The sequence below is a fragment of the Panthera uncia genome, chromosome B1 (genome assembly GCF_023721935.1).
Source record: "Panthera uncia isolate 11264 chromosome B1, Puncia_PCG_1.0, whole genome shotgun sequence".
In the NCBI taxonomy this organism is placed as follows: domain Eukaryota; kingdom Metazoa; phylum Chordata; class Mammalia; order Carnivora; family Felidae; genus Panthera; species Panthera uncia.
In genome coordinates, this window is record NC_064811.1 from 6,424,115 (window position 1) to 6,434,477 (window position 10,363).

The 10,363-nt window shown below is 52.6% G+C and overlaps 1 protein-coding gene across 2 annotated transcripts in view; it reads right to left on the reverse strand.

The window, feature by feature from the left end:
• Positions 1-239: 239 nt before the first annotated feature.
• The window catches only part of SLC2A9 (solute carrier family 2 member 9), a 255,542-nt gene continuing 245,418 nt past the window's right edge, over positions 240-10,363 (reverse strand). For both annotated transcript variants that reach the window (XM_049630307.1, XM_049630310.1), the window contains one exon: positions 240-2,094. In XM_049630307.1, the coding sequence (XP_049486264.1) occupies positions 1,840-2,094 (255 nt within the window). In that variant the 3' untranslated portion in view covers positions 240-1,839. The remainder of the gene's footprint in view (positions 2,095-10,363) is intronic.

Below are 10,363 nucleotides of genomic sequence, written 5' to 3' on the forward strand. Positions count from 1 at the left end.
GTCCTGTTCCTGTATCCCTGTGTCCCCCCTCCTCCGGGTCCTGAGGGGACACTTGGCCATTAATGCTTCTTTGATTTTCAATCTTCTGTGGTAGGCATGAGCAAATGCAGGTAAGGGCAGTATATTCTCCTGCTCACTGATGTGTCCTCGATGCCTTCCTAGTGCCCAGACCAGGCTAGGTACCTCCTCTCTAGAAGCTAAATACTCAGGTCTACAAATGAAAGACGACACTCCACAGCTGAGATATCTTTTTGCACTTTATTTGGCTTTTATGTTCTTATGTTCTCAGGCACTTTTTTGCACCCACATATCACTTTCTCTCCATATCGACACCCACCGTCCAAATCTTTCAGCCAAACCAAAGCTGGGTAGTATGGTGCACTGTGTTGGAAGCCAACCAAAGGAGAAGCCCAGTGATAGAAGAGTATTCGGCAGGAAAGGCAATTCAGAACTCAGGTTTTGGCGAGGGCTGGCCTTGCCAGGAATGGTCAGGAAAGCCTGACGGATTGTGGCTGAAAGGGTCTCAGGGGCATTGCCATGTCCAGAGCCCTTCCTCTCTGGCCCACTCCTACTGTGACATACTAAATTCAAGCACACACGTGCTAATTCGCGTGCACTTTCATATATATATGGGCATTCTGAACTTGTTTCAGCCTGCACGCAATCCACAGGGCCGGCATTTTCACAGCAGGCTGCAAACTGATCCAACCCAAACAGCCCTAGCACATAGGGCTGGAAGAGTCCTCAAGCATATCTGCTCCGAAGCACTCCTCCCAAAAGTGACACTTAGATTTCCACAACAGCAGTCAAGACAAGCAATCACCCAACCTTCTCTTGAGCACTTTGCGTAATGCTGAACTCACCGTCTGTGATTAATTTAATGTGTCAACTTGACTGGGTCTTGGGGGGCTTCAGATATTTGGTTAAACATTATTTTGGACATGCCCGCGAGGGTACCTCCAGACAAGATTAGCATTTGAATTGGTGGACTGTGTAAAGCAGACTGCTCTCCCCGATGTGGGTGGGCCTCAGCCAATCTGTCCAGGGCCTGAATAGAACACAAACGGGCAGAGGAAAGGAGAATTTGCCCTCACACTTACACTGGTCTTCTGCCCTGTCTTTCCACCAAGCCTTGGTTTCACTTCAGAACCATTCTTAATATTGTTTTTTCAGTTGAGCAGAACTCAATCCGCAGTCACTGCCCCAGCTACTGGAAAGTTACTTCTCTCACGTTTCGAACCTCTTTATGTCTTCTGAGACACGTCTGATGCTCTGAGGTGAAGACAGTCTCATGGATGGAAGTCTTGAGCCCTGTGGGACACAGCCTGGATGATGGTGGGTTCGTATCAGCTTCTTGAGCCAGAGACCCACAAGGCCAAGCCAAAGACTGGTAACCAGGCACTTGTTAGGACGTAAGAGAGTCTTTCCACTGAAGTCTGGAAACCTTCATCTAGGACCAAAGCCAAGGGTCCCTTGGGGTTTCAGGATCCGGGTTGAGGGCAGCTCAAGGCTGCTTATGGCTCATCTGGCACCAGGACCTTGGTCTGTGCGTTTCGGCCCACTGCCATCTCTGGTCAGACTATATGGTTTTCCGGTGAGAAAGCCTTCAGATGCTATTTCCCCAATTTCATGTCGAAACCATGGGCTAAGTCATGAAGAGGACAGGCCATTGATCCATAAGGAAAATGAGGGGTCCACCTTCCAGAGAGTTTGGAGATAAGCTATGAATGAAACCCAAATGGTTGTGACGTTAGATTAGCAAAGGTTTATTTTTAAATACTTAATGATATTAACCGTGTAGGGAAACCTCTGGTTTCCTGAAATGGTGAGACTATCCGTTTAGACAATCCCATTTTTGACATAATTGTCCAGCGTGGAGGCGGAGTCTTGCTCGGGCCTTCTGGCCACCTTATTGTCGCTCACAGATGAGTCTGTGTTCTCCTCCGGAGGGTAGGCCTTGCTCCTTTTGGCAAATGCCTGGCTGATTTCTGCATGGGTTCTGTTTTTTGTCTCAGGCAGGACAAAATAGAAATAGATAGCACCTGTGAGGCAGATCGCAGCAAAAACCAGGAAACAGTAGGTGTCCAGACTTTTCTGTGGGAAGGAGAGACAAGGAACATCAAGGAGACAATCACAAATCTGGCTGTGAAGCCATCTCTCAACAGATTTTTTAAATATTTTTTTAAGTGTTTATTTCTGAGAGAGAGACAGAGCACAAGCTGTGGAGGGGCAGAGAGAGAGGGAGACTCAGAATCCGAAGCAGGCGCCAGGCGCTGAGCTGTCAGCACAGGGCCCGACACGGGGCTCGAATCCACGAACCGTGAGATCATGACCTGAGTTGAAGTGGGACGCTCAACCGACTGAACCGCGCAGGTGCCCCTCTCAACGGATTTTTATGGCTCCCCATCCCTATATCGATATTCCTGGATGGCATACCAGGCCTGTGACATAGACTCTATAGGCAAATGGTGCCTTAAGAAGCATCTGCAGGAGACATTCTCATATGAGCCATGAACACATCAGCTTCAAACCCCGGGACCCACGAAGAAATGCCAGTCTTCTGTTTTCTTTTTTGAAAACTAGGCATATAGAAACTAGTCATCATGAAAGCAACATGTCACACTTGCTGAAAGTTATTTCAAGTTCATATTTACACACCTTAAATGAGGGTGCCTGACCTGAAAGTCACCCGTGACAGCTCTGTCCCCTCAGCTGTCATGCGGGACCCATGCACTGAGTCCCAGCTGGATTTCTTCCTCAAACAGGTCCCCGGTGTCGCCTCCCCTGGCGTCCCCACTCCTGAAGTCCAGCCTAGGGGGCACCTGGGGCCATATGGGACCACCAGACTCTGCTCTTGTGGGAAGGCAGCCACAGATGAAGATCCATAAATGGACGTGCGTGGCTGTGCTCCAGTAGAATTTCCTTACAGAACAATAAACCCTGTGGTGGGCAGGACTTCGTCAAACCCGGCCACGCCCAAGGGACAATTGCCTCTCGCCTTCTTCACCCACGTCCCCCATCCATGTGGCCTCTTCCCCATCTCTTCCCTGCAATGCAGCCCAGGGAGTCTTGCAAAAATGTATCTTAGTCATGCCAGCACCCTGCTTATAACCTTGCAGCTGCCTCCCATCGCTCGTGGGACCCACTTCCTTGGCTCGCCCTGGGGTCACGAGGTCTCCTCTCTGTGCCTCTTCCGCATGGGCTTTGACACTCCCGTCTCCCACCCTTCTTCTGCTGACTCGGGGTCCCTGCACTTGCTAATCCCTCCTCCCTACACTGTCCACCTCCTCAGCTCCTGTCTCTCTCCTTCTCCAAGCACGTGCCCTGCCCCAGGCCAGGACCCTGTATTATCATCTCTCCTGGTTCTGTCCTCCTTCCCTGGACGTTGATGGTAACCGCATGGTTAGTAGTGTGGCTGCTTGATGAATGACTGTCTGCTGCTGGGCTGTCCGCTCCATGAGGTAGCAGCTCCGTGAGCAAAAACGTCTGGTTTTGCTCATCGCTGTGGCCCAGTGCTCGGGCCAGTGCGTGGGCAATGGTAGGTGCTCAGCGGATAATTTATGGAGTGAACAAATCAATCGATCTGTCAATCAGATTTCAATCAGAGAAATCAATCTGTCTCGTAAGTTTCCCTGTTGCTGTGGACTTGACTTATGTGGCCCCCAAATTCGTATGTTGAATCCCTAACCCTCAATGTGACTATATTTGGAGATGGGACTTTTGGGAGGTCATTAAGGTGAAATGAGGTCATAAGGGTGGGGTCCTAATCCCACAGGATGAGTGGCCTTAGAAGAAGGGGGAGAAAGAGAGCTCTCTTTCCCTCCATGAGCACACAGAGGAAAAACCATGGGAGGCCACAGGGAGAAGGCAGCCGTCTGTGAGGCAGGAAGGGAGCCCTCACCACAAACTGAGACAGACAGAGGTCCTGAGGTGCCCACCTGGAAAAGCAGATCTTTGGATGACATTGCCCTGGGCCCTAATCCTACAATTCCCATCTCTTTCAAAATGAAAGCTCTTTAAATATCTGCCTGCCCCTTTGTAGTTCTCTTTGCTGAGGCACTTCTACAGAACAGGCACACTGCAAGAGGACCTCGGGCCCCTCAGAAAACCCATTTTGCTAGCCCACCTTGCCGGGGCTGTGTGCCATCAGGAGGCTGGAAGCCAGAAGCTGGAAACAGGCTCCAGGGCCCAATTTACAATGGGGTTGCTCCTGCAAGGACCAGACCGGACCAGACCAGACCAGTCGGAGCCACGTGGGCCCAGGCCCTGGCCTTCGTCGCCTTTCCCCTCATCGTGATGCTCAAAATCACACCTGGGGTGGAGATTTAACATGAAAATAAGGTGTGTTGTGTCAGCTGCACCTGTGCGTCCTGGCTCCTACGTGCTTGTACGTGCTCAGAAGGCACCCCTTTCCCGCCTCGGCCCCTCAACACCTTCCCCGGCCGTTGTCTGGGACGCAGCCTGGTGTCCCTCCTCCTAAGGCTGCCTCCCTCAGCCCGGGTGTGAACTTGCAATACTCACACCATCCCTGCCCCTTTCTACCCACGAGAATCAAAGAACCTGAGGTCGGTAACAAGACCAGATCAGCTGGCACCTGGGCCTTGTGCTTGCAGGCTCCAGAACGGTGACAAAATGGGTTTCTGTCATCTAAGTGCCCGGGTCTGTGGTGTTTTGCGATGGCGGCCCGAGCTGACCAAAATACCACTGGCCCTGACATCCTATCGTTTTACGACTGGGAATAATTAGAAAACCTAGGTCTCTGCTTTGAAATGAAGCCCGTTTAATTGAAGCTTGTACAAATTCAAATATTTTCATTGCTCCTGGGAATGGTAAGTCAAGAAGAAAGGATTTTTATTTATTGAAACAATTTTTGTGTTTGAGAGAGAGGACACGCATATGTGGGGGAGGGGCAGAGGGAAAGAGAGAGAGAAAAGCTCAAGCAGGTTCCGTGCTGAGCGACGGGGCTCGATCCGTGGCCCTGGGATCATGACCTGAGCTGAAATCAAGAGTCGGACGCTCAACTGACTGAGCCACCCAGGTGCTCCAAGAAGATAGGATATTTTAAATGACTAGTCAGTCTTTGCAACAGCCGTGTCAGCAGGACCACTGGCTCCTGCTGGGGACATGAGCTGGCCCCTGCCTGCAGCCGAGGGATGCTGCTGATATTAATACTGGCATCAGAACTGAGCTTTGTTTGTTGAGGATTCTGGGGCAAGACCTTGAGCCGAGACCTTTGCACGCAGGGAATGAAGCGTCTTGCCCAAGGCCTCCCGTTTGGTTGGCCTGAGGCTGCGAGTCTGCAGCCTTAACCGCCTTGCAAACTGGCTCCTGGTGGCCAGGCACACCCCGTCCCTCCAGGACCAGCTTCCTAAGCCACAGCTGGCCGATGCGCGTGGTAAGCTGTCTGAGCCTCTCGTGTCTGAAAACGCCTTTTCCCCTCTCTCATACGGGAAGGTACAGACTTCTGATTTCAAAGTAGTTTCCTCTCAAGCATTTGAAGACAGTGTTCCTTGCCCAACGGTAGTGGAATCTTGCTCAGGAGGAGGAGGATGTCCCCTGATTGTCATTTCTTTTCAGATGATCTGAGTTTTCCCTATGGAACTTGGAGGGTTTTCTTTTTAACTCCAGTATTTTTTTTAACGTTTATTTATTTATTTTGAGAGAGACAGAGAGAGCATGCGCAGGGCAGGGGCAGAGAGAGGAAAGAGGATCCCAAGCAGGCTCCCTGCTGTCAGCGCAGAACCCCAGGTGGGGCTCGACCTCACGAACCGTGAGATCAGGACCTGAGCTGAAATCCAGAGTTAGATGCTTAACCCGACTGAGCCCCCCAGGCTTAATAAGAGTATGTTGACTGAGTGGATAAAGGAATGAAATCTGAGCACTTTCACGGACAAGCATGAAGGGACAAAGGTGGTCCAGGTTAGATTGTCACGAAGGGACCAAAATAGAATCCTTCTGCTCAGTGTCCACCGCGACCTGTGGGATGCTGGCTCACAGGTGATTCATACCAAGCTCCCGGGCGAGTCAGTGCTGGGCTGTCACTTAAGAACCGATGGGGAGTCAAGTGCCTTCCACCTGTACCTCCAGCTCTGCGGAGAGCTTAACAAGTCAAGGCTGCTCCACGGTTGGAGCGTTAGGATGTCTCCAGGGGAGGCCGGAAGGCAGCAGGGATCTTAGTGACATCTTACGCCTCTGCCGTGCGTGGTAGCTCCCAAGCCGCTGTCATATGTACCCTTCGGGTCTTGTTGGAGTTGCTGCCTGACGGCATCTCAGCTCCACGTGCCCAGCCGGAAACCACATTTAAGGACCCTGTGGACGCCCCCGGCTTGCCCTTCCCTTCCTGGCAAGCCCGCCCTTCCCCACTGGTTCTCAGACACACGCTGCTATATTCCCTGGGCCAAGATGGACACCAGACTCACCTCTGACTGCTTCCCCGCTCTCTGCCTGTCTCTGCTACTAAGTCCTGATGACTTTACCCTGAAACATCCTTTTTCTTTTTTGTAAAAATACACACTTTTTTTTTTTTATCCAGAGAGAATTTACATAAAGTAACTTGCGCAGATCTGAAGTGTAGAGTTCCACAAGTCTGGATAAAAGTACTCTCCTGTGTAACTAACACCTACGTCAAGACGCAGAACATTTCCACCACTCCAGAAAGTTCTTTGTGCCATTTGCTAGTCAGTGCCTCCTGTCTCCCAGCCACCTCCCTGCCATCCCCAACACATAGAGTCAACCACCGTTCTGGTGTCTGTCACTGTACCCTCCATTTTTCCTGCCCCTGTCCCGGGCCACCAGGCAGCCAAAGAGTTCTTTTAAAGTCACAAAATGAGGGTGGCTCAGTCGGTTGAGCATCTGACTTCGGCTCAGGTTCACGATCTCACAGTTGGTGGGTTTGAACCCCATGTCGGGCTCTGTGCTGACAGTCCAGAGCCTGGAGCCTGCTTTGGATTCTGTGTCTCCCTCTTTCTCTGCCCCTCCCCTGCTCACACTCTGTCTCTCTCTCTCTCAAAAATTAATAAACATTAAAAAAAAATTTAAAGTCACAAAATAGTTCTGTCTTAAAACCATGCAATGGCTTCCTAGAGTCCTTTGGAAAAACCCCAAATCCCTATCACGCCCTCAGTACCTGGGCAGATCCGGCCTCCACCCCCCTCCCCTCCCTTACAACTACCTGTGATGCCCTACATCCCTCAGCTGCCTGCTCTGGGCCTGCGCAGGGCCTCTGCCAGCCTCTTCCTGCTCCCCACCACCCTCACCCCCACTGACTCCCTCAACCTCAGCTTGAAAGGTCCCTGCACTGGTCAGCCCAGTTAGGCCCCACTTTACCCCCTTCCATGAAGCCCAAACCTACACCTGGTCCCACAAGGATCATGTCTATTCTCTCTGAAATGTTAGGGCAGGATTGTGCCCCAATGTCGGTGCCACTGGAGAAGGAACAAGTGAAAGGTTGTCTCCTCCTCCCTCTAGACCCAAGGATACCAGCTGGAGCCTCCAGAGAGGCGAGGGGGCAGCTTTATTTGCTTTCAGATCCCACGATCCTGGGTCCGCATCAGCTTCCTCCTCACGCTGAATAGGCATTTGGGATATGACCCGATAATTTTCAAGTTGAAAAGAACCATTTTCCCGCTTCCAGATTTTACTGAACTCAAACGAAATTTTATAACGCCTGTGGAGTCAAGCAGGTGTACAATTGCAGGCAATCTTTTCCAAACCAGAAAATGCTGGTGCCGACGGCAGAGGCTGCTTGGTCCGCAGGCTTTTATAACCAACGGCCCAAGGGACACACCGATGCTGACCGTAGCAGAGGCCCAAGGAAAAGGCAGCCTTTGGCTAAGGACATGGAAACAGAGAGTGAAACTAATGCCCCCACGGGTCAAGGCAGCCCATGCCATCTGCCCATAACTAGAACACTCTGCAGGAAGGGGTGGGGTGGGTGGCAGAGAAGGGGGAAGAGGGAAGAAGGCAACAAGCCATCCTGGACGGCTCAGCGAGTTTGGGGCAGTGTAAGCCTCCAGCGCTCACCATGAATTGCTCTGTCTTTCTTTTCTCCTCTTCCCAAGTGACCCTAGGACCACACGGCAGGAAGCAACCTTTATGGTACTAATAATGACCACGATGGCAACTGGTCCTGACTGTCCACGGGCAGACACTGTGCTCAAGACCTGACTTCACCTCTGCTTGTTTCGGGAGCCCTGCTGCAAAACTGGGGCAATTCTTTCGTTGCATGGGCATAAAAATGACGGCAATCAAAGCTGGACAGATTTGACCGGCATGGGCTTCACCTAACTGCTGACGGGCATGGTCAGGATTCAAGTCACAGTCGGGATTCAAGATCAGGCCGTCTGACCTCAAAGTCCGTACAGTCTTTCCAGTGTCTCATTTATATCTAAGGTAGTGCCAGGCAAATCAGGGCAATAGGAACGACAGACAGCTACGGCAGCCACCACTCACCAGGCTGGTCTGTACTGGAGATGGTCCTGACGTCTGCCTCGGGCCGGGAGCCCCCAGACACAGAGCCTGACTCTGGGGTGTCAGTGCAAGTGACCCAGGGGGCACGGGTAGGGGAGGGATTGAGCTGGGGGTATGTGACCAAGTATCTCGGGCTGCTTGGAACCAAGTGGTTCTCCGGGAGGTGAGACTTATGGGGACGGTCCTGTTGTGGGTTGGATTGTGTCCCCCAAAAGGTATGGTGAAATCCTCACCCCGGGGCCCGTGAATGTGGTGCTGTTTGGAAACTGTCTTTGCAGAGGTAATCAAGTTAAGGCGAGGTCATACGAGACCACGGTGGGCCTGCAATCCGATCACTGGTGTCCTTACAGAAAGAGGCCTGGAGACATACACGAAGGAGGAAGGCCCCGTGCCCAGGGAGGCAGAGACTGGGGTAATTAATGCAGCTACAAGCCAAGGAGCACTGAAAACCTCCAGTAGCTCGGAGAAGGCATGGGACACGCCCTTCCCTCACAGCTTTCAGGAGGAACCAGCCCTCCTCGCCTCCTGACTGTGTGCTTCTAGCTTCTGGAACCGCGCGAGAATAAATTTCTATTGTCACAAACTGCTAAGTCTGTGGTCCTTGGTGATGGCCGCTCTGGAACCTGAGATAGGAGGGGACGTGTCCAGCTGGAACTCAGTGCTTCTTGGGGCCTCTGGGAGACGCGGAGCACACAGCAGAGTCGCCCCCACACAGACAAGGAGGGGGAAGCTGCGTATTCACCCACACCCTCACTGGCTGTGGGCCGTCCCGACCGTCTGCCTGCTCCTCCCACAGGCTGAGAGCGAGCCCCACGTGGGGGGTGGGGGCGGGATGACGACAGGATTCTCAGAGTTGTTTGCGGAGGAGAAGGTCAGGGTGAGTGGGTGTGGGCGGGGCCCCAGCAGCAGCTGTCCCACAACCGTAGCTCACGAGTCCTCATCCCAGCCAAAGGAGGTGACATCACCTCTGGCCAGGTACTGTGGGCACTTCCCTTGTGTGAGCTCACTCAGCCCTCCTGTGACCCACGGGGTCCATTCGTAGACGGGGAGGTCAGGGCGGGCCAGTGATCCCAGCCCCGGCGGCCCCCAGTGCCTGCTCTGAACCTCCACAGGCTCTGTGCTCCGTTGGTGAATGAGAGTGAGGGATTTCCCATTTTAGAGATGGGGAAACTGAGGCTTGGAGCAGTCAAGGACCTAGCCCAGGGCCCCCCTGCTTAATGCGCGTGGCAGTGAAGTTTTGGGCCACGTCGCTGTCTGAGGCCGTGCTGGCTCTGATATTTGCTTTCTGGGGTAGCTCCTTGCAGGTCCCTGCTCGGCAGCTGGGATATATTTACCACTGACATGTTTTGGAAAACATGTAAAACTCAAGATGTCTTGAAAAACCGCACTTGGGGCTGGTATGAGCTGCACTGTGTCTATCGCCAGGATTCACAGAAGTCCTAACCCCCCACGCCTCAGAATGTGGCGGTTTGTGGAGATAGGGTCTTTAAAGAGGGGATCAAGCTATAGTGAAGTTGGATGGTGGGCCCTGACCCAATGTGCCGGGTGTCCTTAGAAGAGGAGACTGGAACACAGACACACACACAGAGGGATGGCCACGTGAAGACACGAAGACAAGATGGCCGTCCACACACCAAGGAGAGAGGCCTCAGACGCCATCAACATTGCCAAGACCTTATCTTGGACTTCCAGCTTCCAGAACTGTCTGTTGTTTAAGCCCCTGACCCTGTCTGGTTGTGGCAGCCAGACAGACCAAGACAGATATTCCTGTGGCTGCGATGGTTTCCGGAAGGGTGGTGGGACAGAACTGGTCGTTTGTGGAGTCCGCAGCGGAGAAGGACCCACATGGGAGGGTTAGGGTGGTGGGGGGTGCGAACCTGAACGTGTAAGTCCT